General features: G+C 43.1%; 1 protein-coding gene across 1 annotated transcript; it reads left to right on the top strand.

Annotated features, from left to right (window-relative positions):
- Positions 1–12: 12 nt before the first annotated feature.
- On the top strand, positions 13–17,349 carry mertka (c-mer proto-oncogene tyrosine kinase a). Its single transcript, XM_030442874.1, has 19 exons — positions 13–264; positions 2,292–2,607; positions 2,687–2,787; positions 2,870–3,040; positions 7,163–7,249; positions 7,362–7,477; positions 7,802–7,991; positions 8,734–8,879; positions 11,375–11,510; positions 12,573–12,723; positions 13,299–13,387; positions 13,477–13,572; positions 13,681–13,761; positions 13,847–13,939; positions 14,043–14,161; positions 14,914–15,023; positions 15,103–15,262; positions 15,800–15,936; positions 16,504–17,349. The coding sequence occupies exons 1-19, from the start codon at positions 192–194 to the stop codon at positions 16,958–16,960; spliced, it is 2,829 nt and encodes a 942-aa protein (XP_030298734.1). The 5' UTR covers positions 13–191; the 3' UTR covers positions 16,961–17,349.
- Positions 17,350–19,985: the final 2,636 nt, after the last annotated feature.

Genomic DNA, 19,985 nt, shown 5'->3' with positions numbered 1-19,985 from the left:
AATCTGATCCCGGGTCAGCAGCAGCTCCTCACACAGGCGGATCAGGAGCCACTCTAGCGGGTGATGCTGGTTACTGTCGGGAGTTAAAGAGCTCGGGTCCCGCACGATCCGCTCAGAATCACAAAGTTTATTGGACCGTTTGTTGCGGGTCAGAGAGCAGCAGCAGCAGAGAGGAGCTCAGACTTTTGGTCATGGCAAAGAAGTCAACTCTGGGCTGGTTTGGAGTTTTTCTATCGGTTATTATCGTGTGGAGTCCGGCTGACGGTGAGTCGTCTCTGTCTCTGTTTTCCCACCTTCATGTCCCTCAGTGAAGACTCAGGCTCAAGCTGTGCGCCCTGCAGCTGGAGCACATTTAAATACCTATGGAGAGCCTCAAGAATGTCTGCGTAGACTTGCAACAAAGTTCTTTAAACAAGAAAAAATAAATAAATCCTGACTGTGTATCTGACTGCTGCTTCTTTAAATTATAGTCGTTAAATGTGGTTCAGTCGGTTGTGGTCTGGAGTGGTGACAGAAAAACACCTCAAAATGCCATCTGGTCGAGAAACATGTGATGAAAACATTCAGTGGACTAAACTTTGTTTTTTAGTCTGTGGCCCGTTTAGAACAAATGTTGTGACAACTACATCTGATCTGTTTGTTTTTTCATCAAAACTGAGAGCTGAGATGTCAGCACAAAAACAGAAAATGATAAGCAATCCTTTGATGATCAGTAAAGCACAAACAAAAAAACATCAGTTCAAGTTTGTTTATATCGTTTTAATTAAAGATGCACAGTGTTTTTTCAGCCCATTCCAATAATTGATCATTTTCCTGCTTCTGGTGTCTGATACCGATTAACACAAGTGATAATTTCACATGTTGTGTATTAGAAAGAAGTTCCTAACCTGAGGCTATGAGAAATGCCCTGATATTTAAATATGCCACAGCTCCACTAAGATTTGTTGTGTGAAAATTGGCAGACCTCTTCCCTCCTCTCTGAACCTTTGTGGAACATGTGGTGCGAACTGCTCTGACATTATCTTCCTCTGAAACCAAATAACATCCTCGCCCATGATGACATGTTTGGCTCACTAGAGGGTTAACCAATTCCATTAACTGTTAATGTAAATGCAAAGAATGAATATTTACTAGTGTTTTACAGTTATTATGAAAACCTGTAAGCTGGCTGATCCTTTATTTTACTTTTATTTTAATAAGTTGATCAGTATTATTGAGTTTTGGTTGAAGAAATAATGGATCTAAAGATGCCACCTTTAGCCTCTGAGCTATTTTGACATTGTTCACTTTTTTTTGTTGACCTTTTATAATGATTTATTGCGATGGTCATTTATTTGAGAAAGGAACAGTTGTCGCTGGATCACAAATCTGTGACGCTGATCATCTCAGACCTCCCAGGTAGAACATTTAGGATCAAAGCTCAACATTAAAAGAAACGATATTTTTTGTAAAGCAGAAACCGTATTTGTCAGTGAGTCTGCTGCCGACATTGCATCGGTCAGTATTGGAGCTGCAATAGTGATTACTTGTGGACTGATCTGCTAAACAGGGGCGTCACTTTCTGTTGAACAGTGGTGATGACTAGTCATTGATGCTGTTGAGAAGGATAGTCTAACTAGACATGCTATCTGATCAGTCCATCTGATGTATTGTATTCTGATTTGACAGTATTCGCTGATCACATCTGTGATCTTATGAGGAATAACACTTTTCCTGCTCATGGTGTATCTGTGCGACCCCGTGTGGCTTATCCTCATTTTATAGTAAACTGTACATTTTCACATCCTGAGTTGAAAAGTTTGTGCTAATTTCACTGCCAGTTTCAGTAGGTGTTGGTGGAAAGTGAAGCGTTCTCATTTCTTGGAAATGCAAGCTACAGCAAAATATTTTCAAAAAATAACGCTTTTAAAAAGTTATGGGGACAAAATCAGTCATTTCGAAAAGTGGTGGGGACATGTCCCCAGCGTCCCCAGTGTAAATTACACTTGTGCTGCTGATTATTCACAATCATTAAATCATTTTGTGTATAAAATGTCAGAAAACTATGAAAAATGCTCATCACAATTTTCAAGAGCCCCAAGTGACAGCGTCAAGTTGCTTCTTTTGTACAATCAACAGACCAAATACTTGAATTTAAAAAGCTGGAACCAGCAAACGTTTGACATTTTTGATTGAAAAATGACTTAATGAATCAGTTTCCAAAATAGTTGGCAGCTGATTTACTTTTGATGGACTGGTCATTGCAGCTCTAGTCAGTGTAACATATGTCCAACACCTCTCTCTGTGAACAGCTCAGCATTATCCGAGTCGGATCCACCGTCCCACCAGGACTTCTGAGCCTATTGTGATACCGGTCCATGTTCCAAGGTATTATCTGACCCCGGATCAGCTCAGGGGGCTGCACTTCAAGCCCACCGTAGGCCTTATCCAGCTGTCGGAGGGCCATGAGGCAAAATTCAACTGCTCCATCGACATCCCTGATGCCAGGCAGGAGGCCGCCATCGCGTGGGTGAAGAACGGCCAGGAACTGGCAGGAAACAACCAGGTGGTGATCAACGAGCTGCAGACCATCACAGACGGGGTCGCGACTCTCCTGTCTACTGTCAGGTATGTAAGACTTAGAGGTGAAACGTTATGTGGTAGGCTGATAGCAGAGATTGAAATGTCTCCCTGTACTGTTTTTCAGCATTACCCATGTGCAGCGAGTGGATGCTGGGGACTATTGCTGCAGACTGAGCATCAACACCAAAATGGTCGAGTCTAGGCCAATCGTCCTCGAGGTGGAAGGTGAGTTTAAGCATGATGCAAGCATTCGATACATCTTAGGGGCATCCGCATTTTTCCTGACACATCTTGTGTCCGTCTGTAGGCCTGCCGACGTTTATGCATCAACCGGAGGACAGGAACGTAACAAGAAACGCAAATTTCACGCTGACATGTGTGGCGGTGGGACCCCCAGATCCTGTTCAAATCCGCTGGCTCCGCGACGGAATAGCTGATAGCGACTTTCACAGCTCTCCCAGCAACTACACTGTGTCAGGTGAGGCACCAACCACGCATTCTTCACCTCTCTCTTGCTCACACATACAGTGAATATGAGTTTCACTGAGATCGCCTGATTCTCCTTCCTGCTCTCCCGCCTGTTACTCTCGAGGTGAAGTGGCGTTTCTTGCCATGCTCCTTACAGCCTGGCCAATGGGCGATCGTAATACGGCTCAGCAAAAGTCTGAATGACGGCTCGTATCGGACAGAAAGACGCAGAGGACGTGCGATCACACTAAAGTGAGATTCATGCTGTGTGCCTTGATCCGTCTGATGTGTCGGAGGAGCTGCAGAAGTAATTTCCAATTAAGAGCCTCTTTTTTTTTTTACTAGAAGAGCTTCCGTCTTGTAAAAAAAGTTGTAAAAGTCATTTACTGGATTAATTTGTTTTACTTCCTCTTGTGATCGAATGTGGAAACAGTCGTCGACACATGTGGCTGTCTGATTACGGTGACGAAGCGCGGAGCGGGTCTCACTGAGCTCGCACCACATTGTCGGTGGTTTCTATTCTGCCTCGTCTCTGCTGCCTCAGCATCTGTACTCTGCTTACTGCGTTGAGTTTTACCCCCACAGTCCCCCCAGTGCTCAATGGTTAACTGCGGTCATTCACGCATGGTCAGTACTTTCGGTAACACCACTTTGCTAACTGTGTACTGAGGACAATGAGACGTGGGAAATAAGCAAACAGTGGGAATGCAACTGATTTGGGGAAATGCACTTTCAAGAATTAGATGAGAAGATTGATACCACTCTCATGTCTCTGAGGCAAATTATGTACCTGCAGCCAGCAGGTGGTCAGCCAGGGTAAACAGCCACCCTGTATCACAGAGGTATGACAATTAAGACCATTTGCAAGGTAACCAGGCCAGGAAGTTACTGCCAAGAGACGCTCCAGGCCGGAGCCATCCTGTGTTCTCGTTATCTTGTCGTCATCGTGTTATAAACCCATAGATATTGAGTTTATTAATGCAGACGAATATGAAAACTACAGATGTTCACATTTGATGAGCTGAAACCAAAAAATAACTTTAATTTGTCAATTGATCAGCTGAATGCTCAGCAAATATGATGATTGTTGAAGTGCAAGACTATCCATAAGAATATCAGTTCAGCTTTGAGTTCCATGTTCTATTCTAAGATAAACACGGAATATTATCGAAAGTATAGCATTTAGAAAACTATAGGAATTGTTGACGAGACTCTTCCTTCATGGCCTTCCTTCTTCTTGAAAGCAAACATTAGTTATTAGAAGCATAACATTTTGACCGTGCGTGCTCTAACCCTTTCATTTTATGCCCGCCGCGGGCTTAGCATTTCAGTGGGTGTTGATACCGCCTGAAGCGGAGGGGTTAAAGGTTCAGAGCTGTGCTTGCCTTTGGTCCAGCGTGTGCAAGGGCCTGGGCAGTTAGGAGATGGGGGGGCTGCACAGGGAGTCTGTTCGGGGGTTGGCTCCGGGGACAAAGACCTCATTCACTGGGCGGCCCACTACCCAGCAGGGAGGGGCTGGACACCGAGGCTGGCAGGCTAGCAGAGCTGTGTGCAGGACCAAATATTGGCACAATAAAACGGTGTAAAACCATTCCGCAGCATACTGTGAGTCGAGGGGCTCCTTTCCCCCACTAAAGCTTTAAACTCAGCCTCTGTTATGTGGAGTGGCGAATGATGGTTGGTTTTATTTTCGGAAAGTCATTAATGTGCACTTGGCACTCGTATTAGATGAAATCATGGTATTGTACCTTGTTACAGAAGTAGAGAAGTTGATGAGGTTTTAATGTGGGTCATGGAGAGCCCACTTGTCCACATCTGACTCAGGACAGCAGCATGAGATCCAGTTTATGGTGGGAAGGTTAGCTTTGAAAACACACACACAAAAACTGAGAGTCTAAATGTGGCACGCAGTAATACACAGCGAGAACGTTAAGTTGTAACCTGACAGAGAAGTTCAGCTATATTTGCTGTCTGAATATAAAAATATGGAAAAATAACACAGAGATCTCAGGCGGCTCTGCAAGCTGGAACACTTCCCGGTATAATTTCACGTTTCCATTCGAGTGGCTCACTCCTCTAGTTTTTCTCCACAGTGCTGTTGCTTTTTATTTTGATATACTTGCCAAGTACAGTGAAAGCAGAAATGCGAGCGATTGAACTCTTCATTTCCTTTTTCCAGAAAGTATACAACTTAAAAGTACTGTGCGCGTTTAAAGAGCCAAGAGCTTGAGTCTCCCTCTGATGAATCTCTGTGACTTTGACCTCAAGGGATAGTCATGTTGTTCTTTTCTCTTTCCTTCAGAGTTTTATATATTTTTGTTCTCGTAAAAGATCTTGAAAAGGTCAAAGTCCGCACCAGCAGAAGCTCCTCTCTCCCACAGAAAACACTTAATCTGAAAAGCCTCGTCAGTAGTCCCACTTTTAACTCTGCGACTCTGTGACTTCACTCTTCGTAGCCATGTCATGCATTTGCATAATTGATGCCCGGCGCTAGTTGGACATATAAGAATGAATTTGCACCGCTGCTCTGTTGTTGGGGTCAGGCGTGTGTTAGCTGACCAATCAGAGCAGACTGGGTATTTGGGAGGGTGGTCCTTAAAGAGACAGGAGCTAAAACAGAGCGTTTCAGAGAGAGGGGGAATACAGAGCTGCAGCACTGGACAGTTTGAGAATTAAAGCATGTAAACCTCTTCTAGTAGTAACTCCCAAAAAATGTCACTTTTAAAGCATTTTAAAGAGTTTTTGGGGATGAAGGATCAAGTTATGCAACTACTTCTTCTCCACCTCTCTGCAGTCACATAAAGGTTTTAGCACAGTGTTTTGGAAACATGCAATTTCATAATAATGCTAATTACATGCAAACAGGTGTTGCTCTCTCACACTCAACAAAGCTCTGTCAGCAGTAGCCTTTTTAGCTCTTCTTTATATGTGGTGAATTATGCTACTGGTGCTATTGGAGAAGTGGTTGTTGACATTGTGGTTCATCATAACATGACTATAGCCGCAAGAAGCAGACAACAATGCAGTAATGTTTCCGCACAATAGGAGCTGAATTCTGAAGACTTAAACGTTTTGGGAATATCTCCGTTTTAGGAAAATGAGCCAGTGGTGTGACATTTCCTAACTTGGCTCCTTCCCATTGTCCCTTTGCTCTTTAGTAACGTTATATAAGAATGAGCAGTTCCATTCGGGAGGAAAGTCAAACCTGCTCAGTTCCCGCTGCATGTGCCCACACCATCTGTTTGCCATGCAGTTTGAAATGAGGCATGTGGTAATTACATTTGCACAGCTTGGCTGGAAATGTGCTCCTGTCTTTGCACATTTCTCCCAGAGTTTAAATTGGTTAGTTTCAATATGTGTGGTGTAAAGTTTATATTAGATGGTTTGCTCATCTGAATGTAACTTAGAAATGATGCAGTCCGACCTGATTAAAGTCGGGTTCTATCTTTGTGCAAACAAACCTACTGCAGCCAGGGTTTGTGTGCAAAGCACAGCACTCTTTACCCTGGTGCTCCTGCACAGGGGAGAGCGATCTTATGAGGTCGCGGTACTCTGCAGAATGTAAACAAAACATCCCAAGCTCGGTTCCAGTTGTCTCTCACAGGCTGCTGTGTGATCAGATTTGTGCAGAGGTTTCCGAGATAGAGACACTGGAAAACAGAGCACAAAGGGGACATTATTTAGCAGCTGTCGCAGTCCCATTCTAACTGGGCAGATCTGCTGTCGTTGAAAGACGGGAATTGTGCGTCCAGGAAAAGAGAGCCAGCGAGAGGGTCGCTGCCACAGTACATCACACTGGAGAGGCTCGATTTGAGCTGTGTGAACTTTTGACATATAATGAAGATTGAGTCACAAAATGTGTTTTTTTTTGGTGTCAGTTTAAGTCTCGCTTCTCCATTGAGGCTGACATGGCACTTTTCCCCCAGGATGACCGTTTACAAAGGGAGGAATCTGTTAGTTTTGAACTGGTGAGAATGTGCCTATCCGGCTCATATTTTTCCCCACTGGTGAAAGATAACGCCCTGATGTGTCCAAATATTCAACACTATCCTGACCTTGAGGAATGGTTGTTTTGAATGCATACGACAATGGAAGTGCTACATGTTCCTTATCTCCAATGTGTCAATTGCAGGTGTGGACAAGTACACTCAGTTCAGCTGTGAAGCTCACAACCAGAAGGGTGTCACCACCTCCAGAGAAGCTAATATCAACATCAAAGGTAAAGATGGGGCTTCTGGGGGCTGTAACACATTCCAGGAGGTTTTCATGCTCTGCAAGCCGATGTGCTTCCAGGCTAGAGAGTCAATAAAGTTTGTTATTGTGTTTTGCAGTGCTGCCCAGCCCTGTGTCTGACGTTACTGTGATGGAGAGGAAGCCCGATAAGTTGATGTTGAGCTGGAGCCCTGGACATGATGGTTTCTCTCCACTAACTCTGTGCCACATCCGGGTAAGCTCCACATCAGTGCAAACAGCACCGTTGCATAAAGGTGCAACATGTAAGAGTCAGCTACCTTGAATTCATACTCCAAACAAATAGGGAGCAGCATATCACCAGAGTAACAGCTACTTACTGCTGCTATTAGCTAGTTTGCTCAGTTAGCCGTGCAGCTAGCGGTCCGGACGCTGAGCTTGGAGCGCCCAGGGGAGAGGTGATGCTTACACTGCTAGCACAGGAGCTTTGGACTGGGAGGGGCTCAGCTTAGCTGGTTAGCATGCTAAGATTTTTATGAATGGATGTGACTGAATGAATTTCCCTCCTGTTCCCTCTAAGGTCAAAGAAGTGAGTCGGAGGAGAGGGGAGGTGACGAACACCCGGTTCATCAACGTCACAGTTCCGCCCTTCCAGTATGAAGTCCCCGGGCTTAAGGCGATGACGTGGTACAACTTGAGTGTTTCCTGCAGCAATGAGGTGGGAGCCTCGCCGCTCTCCATGTGGATCCAGAGCAACACCACAGAGGGAGGTGTGTGACTACTGCAGGAACCTTGGAACAGTTTGCAAATTGGATATTGTTTGCAGTTAGGGTTGCAATTTCAGCAGATAAATGAGAACGTAATCCTTAATCTGATCCTTTCCAGCACATTCCCGTGTGTCTGGCTGTTTGAATTCAGAAGGCTGAGAATGTTTCTCTGCCTTAAGCACCACCTAGTGTGTTTATATAAAAGTGGAACCCTCTGTGTTATGATCCCCCTTCCCTCTCATCATAGCAGATTCATGTTATGGCTTCAGGAGAGTAGGACCGTATAATTATCCTACTACTTTCCCATCCAAAACGTGCTTAGTGTAAGCCTCCTTACAGTGGCAGTTCACAATAATTGGAATTCACGGACGTTGTGCAACTACCAGCTTTGCTCATGGCAAGTCCCAATCACAAAAGTGTCATATCCACCAAAATCGCCGTTGTTTTCCTGAAGGGTCACATAGGAAATAGGAGCGGTCTCTCTGAGAAAACACAAAGTCCTTACTGGGTGGAGCTGCTTTCAATTTCCTTCCTAAAGTCACCGCTGGGGATATTTTAGTTGAAAGATTCCAACTATGCCAGGAAATGACCACATACCAAACTGTAATCAAAGATTTCAGAGGTCGTACTTTCTCTTTCCCATTTCTGTTATAGGTTGGCATCTTTTATGAAGTCTCTTGATGTAGTTTACCGCTTTTGATGATGTCTTAACTTCTCTGTTCCCCATTTCTTGTCACATTTTCAGTGCCATCAGTTTTTCCCAGAAACGTCACAGTGCAGCAGAACGAGTCGTGGCTGGTGATCAGCTGGAGACCTCCCCCAGAAGACAAGATAAACGGCATCCTGCGTGGCTATGACGTCATTGTCAGACACAATGCGCAAGTGAACACGGTGAGCTTGTCGGCGTCACGTTTTTAGCCTCTTGCTTTTGCTGTTATTGGGAATAATCAAAAGAAGTCTCATGGTTTATGTGGCTGTCACGATGACTTCGTTTTTTTTACAAAATATATATTTGAAAAACGAGGAATGAAGAGTAATTCATTTAACATTATCACTCATTTCAAACCAGAGTGATGGTTACCCTAGTATCAGCAGGTGTGAGTCAGTACTACTCCACGTAAAAATGACAAATGCCCAGCATCTCCTGTGACCCCTTCACAATAAAAGCCTTCAAGTGATGAAACATGAGGTGGCAGCAGCAGTAAGAAAGGTTCAGTTCAGTCTGACACACTCTTTGAATAGAACAAACAGGAAACAGTGAGGCTGTTATCGCTGAGATACAATCACAAACAGTAATAATAGATTATTTACACTCAACCCTGTGGACGATTTGTTAAAGATGTAATTATGCCGCTGGACTGCTGGATTTCTTTTGGGCTTGATAAACGTTCTCGGATGCCTCTCTCCACTCCGCTAACGGAGATCAACACAGGCTAATTTTAGGTGAAAAATGGAGCCCGCTAACATAAACAGATGACTGGCTTCCTGCACAACACAGAGGTTCCACAGAGCCCACTTTAATATTTCCCAAAATGTTTAATTTATATAGAGCAAACCTGCATGAGCACTTACTTACTGGTACACATATTTGTGTATATGCTAAATGAAATTGGCTGCCACATACTGCATGCTGCTTGATAAATAAATATAAAATGAGATTAGTAGACAACAAGTAGATCAAATACCACTAGTTTTGATGTATTATTACTGTCATTTAAAACTTGTCTTACCACATTTATGAAGGTTTGATAAGTTCCTGGGCTTTATAATCTTGCCAGTTGACATTTTTTAAGCTTGATTTTATCCCGTGTTTATATTGTTTTTATTTTTTGTTTTCAACTTTATCTTGTGAAGCACTTTGTGGAATAGTGCTATATGAAATTATCATTCTTCATATTATTATTATTATTATTATTATTATTATTATTATTATTATTATTTTATCATTAAATTATAGCCATGCCTGTTCTACTAATTGCATAGTCTCCCCTATACAGGCACGTACATAAAGTAGTGTGAACAATAGTTATGCTTCCTCAGAACTGATGTATTTTGATCATTCTTGATAACAGTGACTCATCATGTTTGACAAATATGAAAAGAATGAGTCTCGCATATTGGGAATATGTGATCCTCCCCTTGTCCTGCCCACTGAACAAGAGGTCAGCTTCCCCTATTGTCTGTGAACAAAAGTTTTTCCACTCTCTCGACATCAACAAGGCAGGGAAAGTCACTTATGACAAGTGCCTTTTTTCATGGCTACACTCTAAAAAACAGCACAGTTTACTTCAGTAATAACCTCTTTTCTATACATCGAGTGCCCGGTGCATTATTCCATGATGCTGTTTGTGCATCATAGTGCTTCTGTTCCTGCATCAGTGCTCTCTGGTACAATAGTGTGTTTCCTGTCCTTCCTGTCTGTGTGGTGTTTAAGGGAAGCTGATGTGTAAAAACTGTTATTCAGTGTTTTTCTTGCTTCAGCATGTGGCCTTGAGTCATCACAGACTGAGGGGGATATGAATACAACGGGATGTGTACTATAGACCCAAATACTCGCATGCGCTGTTCAGTCAGTTAGTGATGTCATGACAAAGGACTGGAAATGTGCAGAAAGGCAACTTCGTTAAATCCTCAGACTCACCTTTCCCTTATTGTGAAATAAACCATTCCTCTTCAAATATTCTGTCGCTGTTACGCGCTTCAGTTTTGTGCTTCACAGTAGAGGTTGCGGTGCCGTCATCTTCTTTTTAGATCTGAGGTTGTTTCCCAAAATGTGTTGCATCCAACCACATGTTGCCCTCTGCTTGGTGCTTCAGACAAGATAGACCGTTAATCATGGGTTCAGCCCGCCCAGTCCGACTGTCAGCATGTTGGTAAAGCGGAGGAACCCCAGATGTTACGGTGTGGTGTTGTGAAATACAGGACTATGTCTGTCACATGTTCCCTCCCGTTGCAGCACATGAGCTTATCCAGAAAGTGAGTGTCCTTCCCTTTTCAGGAGAGTTTCAATATATAATCCCCAGTGCACAGTTCCCTCTGTGTTTCTCATAAAGGTTTTATACTGTAACTGACTGCAGGGAAGGGACTTTATAATTGCCCTTTTTTTTATGTTGTAGTGCAATAAGTGTCAAAGAGGAAAAAAAAGGATTAGGAGACACAGTGAGACAAAGTACGTGACATGGGCCAAAGTTGCCAAGCCAGCTGTGAGATGTTGCACAAACGTACAAGCTGTTCCTCAGCGTGCTTTTCCAATAGAATGTCCCCCTCTTTTGAAAATCTGCTGTCCCTCCATTAGAATCGTGAACAGGTTGAACTTTCTCTCCCCAAAGACAATGATTAACCCCATCATGACACATCTGAATCATGTCCGCTGTGTGTTGTTCCAGATCCACACAAACGCCACCGTGGCCTTTGTAGAAGTGCAGGAATTCAACTCGACCTACAGTGTGGAGGTGGCCGCATGCACACAGGCAGGGAGCGGCATGGTCAGCCCACCAGTGTGGCTGTTTGTGCCAGAGAACAGTAAGCTGCTTTATTGATTTATCTCCTAATCTGGGAACTTGATAATGTGGCCGTTACAGCTCAGCTGATGTATTGTGTCATACTAGAATAACATTACTGCCCTGTGAATAGATACAGTGCATATCAGGGCTTTGCATTTTTTAGCAACAACATGTAGCATGGCTCTGGGATTTAGTGGCAATTGGTTGTCCACATTGTCTAGTCTTGTTCTGTCTAGTACTCTGGTTTATCAGCAACACTAAAGGCATTCCCATCAGCCAAATATTGATTAGATTGATATATATTCATAACTGAATTGACAAGCTGTCCTCAGAAAGGAAATAACATCCCCAGAACACTTTTTGAACTAGAACTGTGGCTTGTTGGAAGAGTCCTGCAAATATAAACCTAGTTACCAGTATGAACAGTTTATTAAGTTTAATTATGGTTTATTTAGTCATCAAAGTTGATCAATGAAGAATTTCCCCCCCTGATTTCAATTTTTTCCCCAAACCTACATAGTGCACCTTTAAACTTAGATTAGATAGACTTTGTATATCCCACAACAGGGAAATTCCCTTTTTATGACAGCTCAAGATCCAACAAGCACAGGAAAAAGAGTCGGACAAATACGAATAAAGTTGAATAGAAAATAGAAAAAAAACAAAGCGAGGGGAACTTGACTTTGCAGTCACCATCTCAGATCTTGTTTAATCCTATGTTTATTTATTTTACTCAGTAGCACTCTGTAGCATGTTTATTATCATGTATTTTAAGCTAGAACACATTGTTTTTATTGGTAGCTGTTTTGTTGGCCACTTTAATTAGGAAAATCAGCATCTTAGTATTGTCATTGTGAGCATGTTAACAACCTGAAAGTAGCATTTAGCGCAAAGCAACACAGTGCCTCCGTTCAGCCTAACAGAGCTGCTAGCATGGCTGCAGACTCTCGCTTAGGTTTAGTCCCGTTTGAGCTAGACTGGTCACAACTGGACGTGGCAGGGTTATCTTGGACTTTTTCAACATGACAGTTTGCTTAATGTTGCTTTTCCAAACTTGGATCATTTCTTGCTCTGCTCTCAGAATCGGTGGTGTCCCCATCGTCCAGCCCTGACACCGGGGTTCCAGACTCTCTCTACGTTGTGCTGGGCATGGTGTGCGGCTTCTGTCTTCTGATGCTAGTCCTCTCTGGGGTCATCTGTGTCCGGAGCAGGAGTCCTGACTCTTGGCTGGGGTACGCTGACAACCACTCACCTTCTGCGCAAACACAGGGTTGATTTACTCATCAACCAAGTCTTATCTTTTGAAGTTCATACCAATCACTGTATTTCTGACCTGTTTTCTCTGCACGGTTTGTCTTTAAAAGCTGTTTGATGCCATAGTTCATTTTTTATCGGTGCCTGGGGGTGTTGTGTTATCTTTCTTCAGTCGCTCACTGTGGTGGGACTTGAACAACTGAAGACTTCCGCACTCTGTTAATAAACTGCCTTTGCCTCCTCTTAATCACCATTGTCTGCACCTGAGGCCAGTAATAACTGTGCAGCTGGATGATGGATGACAACCAGCTGTTCAGGCTATGGAATTCATTATTGTGAAGTCTGTGACTCAGTCTTGCCATTCAGGATATGGACGGGAATGTGTCACAGGCTGCAGCTCTGATAGGAAAACAGTATCTGTACACTCAGAGGGCTTCCTCGCTCTTTAGTCTCAGCCTGTGTGTGTGTGTGATTGCAAAGCTGTAATGACGGTTAGTTTTGCTTGTTGTTCAGAATCCCTGTCCTTTTTCTTTTTCCCTGTCTCCCCCTGCAGGCGGTTGATCGGAAGTGGAGAAAAGCTGCAGCCAACTGTACTGTACAAACCCCAGAGATCCTATAATCGCTCAGCCATAGGAATGACACGTATGTTCTTCAATATTAATGACATGCACGTAGACATTTATGTCCCGGCGAAGGCAGCAGGCAATAACCTGACTGTGTCCTGTCTGCAGTTGGGAACCTCGGCATTAGCGCAGAGCTTCAGGCTAAACTTCAGGACGTGATGGTCTTGAGGAGCTTGCTCTACGTAGGGAAGATTCTTGGAGAAGGTGAGTGAGCGGCATGGGAAACGCTCATATTCACATGATGTTATCCAGAAAACCACAAATAATTCTGCGCAGAGTTGTAGCGAAGTGTTTATGATTTCATTTGATCAGGTGAATTTGGCTCCGTGGTGGAGGGACATCTAAGACAACCAGACGGAACATCAGAGAAAGTCGCTGTGAAGACCATGAAGTGTGAGCTTTCTGTTATTAAAGCGCTTTATCTGATCATCTCTAAACTGTAAAACAACAAGAAGATAACTTTCCTCTCTTTCCCCAGTGGAAAGCTTCTCTCAAAGGGAGATCGAGGAGTTCCTGAATGAGGCGGCCTGCATGAAAGACTTCAACCATCCTAATGTCATCAAGCTGCTTGGTAGGAGTGATGCATTACCTCTTTATAGAAATCCCCCCTCTCTGTTCCCATTTTCATTTTCACATCCATAAATTAATTCTGTGTACTGACTCATTTTCCTCAGGCGTGTGCTTGGAGGGAGGCACGGGACACTTTCCCAAGCCCATGGTTATCCTGCCGTTCATGAAATATGGAGACCTACATAGCTTCCTGCTGCGCTCACGCCTGGGAGAGAGTCCACTGGTAAGATTTCAGCCAATCACTGAAATACACACATTATAAACTGTGTTTAGGAAGGTCACTTTTGGAATGTAATTGGTTACAAGTGACTAGTTACCCCGCTAACAATGTAATAAGTAATATGACTATAATAATTAATTCATCAAAGTAATGTAAGTTATTACATTTTATTATTGTAAGTTTATTGCAATATCACTTAGTAAAACATAAATATGTTGCCCACTGCATTGGTTCTCTACCTGGGTGTCAGTTAAATTCCCGGGCTCACGAAATAGTTGTTTATAAAAAAAACTACAAGAAAATTATTAAGCTGGGGAGTAGTTTTTACCTGACATTGCCCGTACCGTAAGTGTGTGTACACATTGGTTCTGATTGGCCACACAGTCAAAGGGGGTGAAAACCACTGGCTTACTCGATGACAAAATATCGCAGACAACATATCGAGACTTCGTCTTCCTTGTACATAAATATCAATCGAATCAACCAATCAAATCACTGCGAGCAATGCACATTGATTTCTGTGGCTGACGAGAGGTGGTGAGAATTTGAATAAGAAAGCTAATCAAAAACAGCAGTCAAAATTAAAGCACATACTGTCTAACGAAAGCATTCTTCTACACATCTACACACATTTATGTTGTTATTTGGGTACACTTAACTCGTCCCCTGTAACCAGTTACTATCAACATTGATGTGCAATAAATTAACCTCAACAATATTAACTTATAACTGTGTGTGTTTGTTTCTCCATACAGTTCTTGCCCACTCAGACGCTCCTGAAGTTCATGGTGGACATTGCTTTGGGGATGGAGTATCTCAGTGGTCGTAACTTCCTGCATCGTGACCTGGCGGCTCGCAACTGCATGTAAGTAGCGAATACAAGAGCGTTTTATAGTCTCTTTTAGACGAGTTTGTCTGATCCGTTTGTTTTTCTTGTCTTACAGGCTGCGTGACGACATGACAGTGTGCGTGGCAGACTTCGGGTTGTCCAAGAAGATCTACAGCGGAGATTATTACAGGCAGGGCCGGATCGCCAAAATGCCCGTCAAATGGATCGCAGTAGAGAGTCTGGCAGACAGAGTTTTCACTGTGAAGAGTGATGTGGTAAGTCCTACTTCCATCCGCTCCTGTCTGTTCTCTACTGCCGGTCTTCAGTCATTGTATGCAAATATGTGAACGTGTCAGAAAGTAAACCGCGGCTCTTCAACAGCCGACTCCTCATTCTGTCTGTTGTATTACAAAAACTGGCGGGCTGACTAAGCCGTTGCTCAGCCTTCCTCTTCACAGAATGTAATGGTTTTGCTTTGACAGTCTTCACACATCATTCATCAGTGTGTGGTAACTTTTGGAACTTTGTGCTTTTTGGAATTCTTCCCTGCTTTTGCAATTTCAGGACTTTAAAAATCCGATTTCCTGAAGCGTAAGATTTTTATTTTATTTTTTTTAAAAGAAGCCATTGTTTGTGGCCACGTGGAAATGAAATGTGTAAACTAAGAGAGGTGTGTTCAGTCACATTTACAGTTCACACAGTTTTGTAGTGTACCACAGTAACAAATGCAGATGATGCGATTAAAAACAATTCGGCACATTTGAAGGGTTGATCAGGGTTATCGTCTGATGTTAATATTCTGTGTCATGCAGTGGGCTTTCGGCGTCACCATGTGGGAGATCGCTACCCGGGGCATGACGCCGTACCCTGGCGTCCAGAACCATGAGATTTACGACTACCTTCTTGAAGGACAGAGACTGAAGCAGCCCACAGACTGTTTGGATGAGCTGTGAGTGTTTTCTCTTCTTGACACTGATGTTTGAATTGGGTTGGAGGGGCCACATTTGAGTCGACGGACTGTAAAATTAAAACGTTGTATGCGTAAACTGTGCAGGAATGGTGTCAATGTGGAAACATCTTATATGAACAATTTAAACATATGTAGCGCACTTCTCCACTTTGAAAGGCCTGAAATTCTTTGTGGTTAAAACGCTGACACTTGTATGTATTGGAGCTTTGGTTCCACTTTACTGATATATTCTGACATGTAGTCACCTCTTTTTTCTGTCACACTACATGCTGAACTTGAGCACCTCAGGGTTGTTTTTCATTTGAGATGCTGATGTTGAGTACCTGCCTGTTTAATTTCACCTTGATTTGGCTCTCATGCTCGTTTTGCTCACCACAATCATCTGCCTTGAAATAGCAACATGGATATGAAACTTGCAAAAGTGTTTGCAGAAGTTGAAATTTAGTGTCTCCATATGTGTTCGCCCCATATGTGTTTGCTCATGAAAAAAAAGGTAGGAATAGTAATTAATTAGAAAAGTAAGTAATTTCCTTTCCTTGTGTCCAGGTATGAGATCATGTACAGCTGCTGGAGGGCCGATCCACTGGACCGACCCTTCTTCCCCCAACTACGAGAAATGTTGGAAAAGCTCACCGAGAAGCTTCCAGAGTCCTTCAGCAGGGAGGACATCATCTACATTAACACCAGCTTTCCCGAAGAGGACCCTGACGGAGAAGCACTTCCTGCAGTACACCCTGTGTTCAGCTCGTCACCGTCCTGCAGCCACCAGGCGGCTGAAAATTCGGTAGTGACCGCGGACATTCATGGGAGCCTGGAGGACGAGGAAGAGGAGGACGATGGCCGTTACGTGGTGGTGATCTCTGCTGATCCCTCCCTGAGATGTCCTGCGGTGGACACTCCTCTTTTGTCAAGCGACGCTTTTAGTCAAGCGAACGGAGACGCGGTAACAGATGTGACAGGAGCAGATCACGGCTCCAGTGACACTTCTTTCCTGCTGCGATGATCGGTACCCAGCAGATCCAAACTGTAGTAAAAATGTCGCACCAGTACTAAACCGTATGCCTCATTGCACTGGGAGCACCTTGACATTTCCCCAATGTCGACTTTTTGTAGTATTCTTATATAAGCAGATTGTGCTTTACATGGCCAGCCTATATGTCAGTGTTGGATGTGTTGTCTGTGTGTGTCAGCATCAAGCGTGTTCACGCACATGTTCCATAAGCTTAAGATACACTGAACTGTGAAAAAGCGATTACTGTATTGACTTTTGTGTTGTGATGTAAATATAGAAATGTACAGAACATTTATAAAGTGATCTTATATACTGTAAAATACATGAATCTGGGTTTCTTCGAGACTTCATTAAAATAGAAGGCATTGTGTGAATAGTAACAGATTCAGAAATGTATCACAAACACAAAATACATGTTTCAACATTGATGAATGGTTTTATTCTGGAAGGTAAAGCGGCAAGTTTAGTGGTGAAGGAAGCCCTCAGAGCCAGCCATCACTTAGCACTCATAGTTATTCAAGGTATAAGAAGCAGTACCACAATGTCACCTATCACAGTTGAGCTCTGTGATGGAGCACAGGCCATCAATTGCTCGTGAGTGTACTCCAGGTGTAGCCCTCTGCCCTCATGTCTGCCTCCACCTCTCTTCTTTATGTATGCCTCGGTCTTCCACGACTACGTTTTCCCTGATGGTTTCCATGTCATTCCCTGTTTGGTGATCTTTGCCTTTCTTGGAGCGTGGCTGATCCATGACAGTTTCCTTCGAACTTCTAATTGGTTGTGGTGATTGTGCAATTGTGTAAAAATTCGGCACCCAAAATTCTGCTAAAGTAAGTAAGTAATTACTAATTAAAAGTACTCATTCTACAGAAAATACCTTAAAATGAATCTTAGGAAGCATGAGACAAATAATAGGAGAGACGGAAGAAGAAAACAAACTTTTATACACAGTTTTGTATATTTTTTCATGACCGTTCCCCCTTCTCTTTAATTTGCTGTGAAATACTCGATAAATTGACCTCTTTGGGCCTCAGACAGTTACTGAAAATGAAACAATGTGAAAAGGTCAAGAGAGGAAATGGAACCGCTTTCAACCGAAGTCATCTGAAGCACCACTGAGGTCACGAGTGGAAAAGGATCCAGCGGTTTAATCTTTAACCGTGTTATATATTTCATAAGCGGATCTATTCGTCACGTGGGATCTTATTCTGCAAAGTAACCCGTAACTGCAGCTGTCAAATATATGTAGTGAAGTTACAAATACAATACTCTCCTCTGAATTATAGATAAATAGAAGTATAAAGTACAGTAGCATACAATGAGTGTCAAAAGACTGGATATATTTAGGTAAATGCCAGCACCTTAATAAGTGTAAATGACAACCTCCATGTGAAGTAATGTAAGGGGATCCAGTGTCCAGTTAGGGTCACTGCAAACTCCAGCTGGTAAGGGGGCAGGTAGTTCACCACTCAGGTTGACTTTTGAATGATGTTTATTCAGTGTAAAGTTACAATTCATGACAATCGACCCGATGATCTGAGAGGCAGGTCCACACAAGACTGTTGTGAATTATAAAACAGTCAAAAGTCCAGGCTGGGACAGGTTACAGGTACACGTAAAGGTACACGTACAGTTTCAGGGAACGCCTCGATGTGGAAAAATAACAGATTTTTACTTAGAATATGTACAGGAGCTGTGCGATCCTCTCCGGTATGTTCTTTGCAGGTAGAAACAGGAGAAATGCCACTCTGTCTAAGAAGAAAGCAGCTTCAGGCCAACTATTGGGTCAGCTTGATGGGTCAAAGGGCTGATCACCCAGTTAAAATAACAATACAGGAAAGCTGGGAGAGAGAGGTGGCAAGACTTCCAAGTTTTGGATGGACCAGGAAGGCAGTGGCACGGGAAATGTCAATATATGACAAGAAGTTTTGTACAGGAGTACTGTGGCCATCAGTTCCTTTATGGCAATTGGAGGTCCCAAAGATTGACTTAGAGGTACTTGAGATTAAATCAGATAATCCTGAGTCAAATTTGGTGCATCAATTCCAGTGTTGTATAATAGAACGGATCACATATTAATTTTTACTGATGGTTCAAAGGATCCAGAAACAGGCGTTACAGGAGCAGCTTTCGTTGTGCAGGGATGGAATGCCCAAGCTTTTAAGAGAACCTCAAATGTCCTAAGTGTGTTCACAGTGGAATTATTTGCAATCCTGATGGCAGTGCAATGGACTGATCAGATCCAAAACCAGAAAGTTTTGATATGTAGTGACTCTGTGTCAGCTATCAATAGTATTGGGAAAGGATCATCAAAGAGTTGACATGACCTTGTATATGACATTGTTCTGACAATTAGAGATGTGAAGAGGAGAGGGGTAGAAATATCATTTCTATGGGTCCCAGATCATGTCGGTATTGCAACAAATGAAAAGGTTGATAAGTTGGCCAAGGAAGCCACTCTAAAGGAAACCGTAGATGTCAACATAAATCTATCAAAGGCAGAGGGTAAAAGTATTGTGTGGCAGGAAACCATTTTAAAATGGCAGCAGCTCTGGGAGCAAGAAAACAAAGGAAGGCACCTATTCTCAATAGCTAGTAGGGTAACTGACTCAGCTAACGCTTGCAAAAGAGGGGGGATTAGACGTAAGGAAGAGGTTATGATTTCTAGAATGAGAATTGGTCACACATTTCTGAACAGCACTTTGTTTATTTTAGTGGCTTGTGTTCCTGTAAGGAACCTGAGACAGTACAATATGTTTTGATGTCTTGCAGAAAATATGACCGCCAAAGACACGTGCTTCTCAGAGAATTGCGAGAAATTGGATTAAAAGAAGTATCTCTTAAAAGTATTTTGGAAGTGGGGTCAAGCAGGAGGGAAAATAGCTGTTTTTTCAGATTCTTAAAAGACACTGGGCTGTATAGTAGGGTATAGAGCCCTAAGGTGCTAGTCCCATAGGTGGCAGCAATGCAACTTTTGGATGCCGGATGCCGTAAAACCGAAAAGAAGAAGAAGAAC

Source organism: Sparus aurata, chromosome 15 (genome assembly GCF_900880675.1).
Source record: "Sparus aurata chromosome 15, fSpaAur1.1, whole genome shotgun sequence".
NCBI classification, from domain to species: domain Eukaryota; kingdom Metazoa; phylum Chordata; class Actinopteri; order Spariformes; family Sparidae; genus Sparus; species Sparus aurata.
This window is presented reverse-complemented; position numbering and strand designations above follow the sequence as displayed.

What these genes read in the sequence shown, in the direction of transcription:
- mertka (XM_030442874.1), top strand. Translation starts at nt 192, where the DNA reads ATGGCAAAGAAGTCAACTCTGGGCTGGTTTGGAGTTTTTCTATCGGTT. An exon ending in TAACTCTGTGCCACATCCGG is followed by an intron (nt 7,478 to 7,801) that starts GTAAGCTCCACA and finishes GTTCCCTCTAAG; the next exon opens with GTCAAAGAAGTGAGTCGGAG. An exon ending in AGTCCTGACTCTTGGCTGGG is followed by an intron (nt 12,724 to 13,298) that starts GTACGCTGACAA and finishes CTCCCCCTGCAG; the next exon opens with GCGGTTGATCGGAAGTGGAG.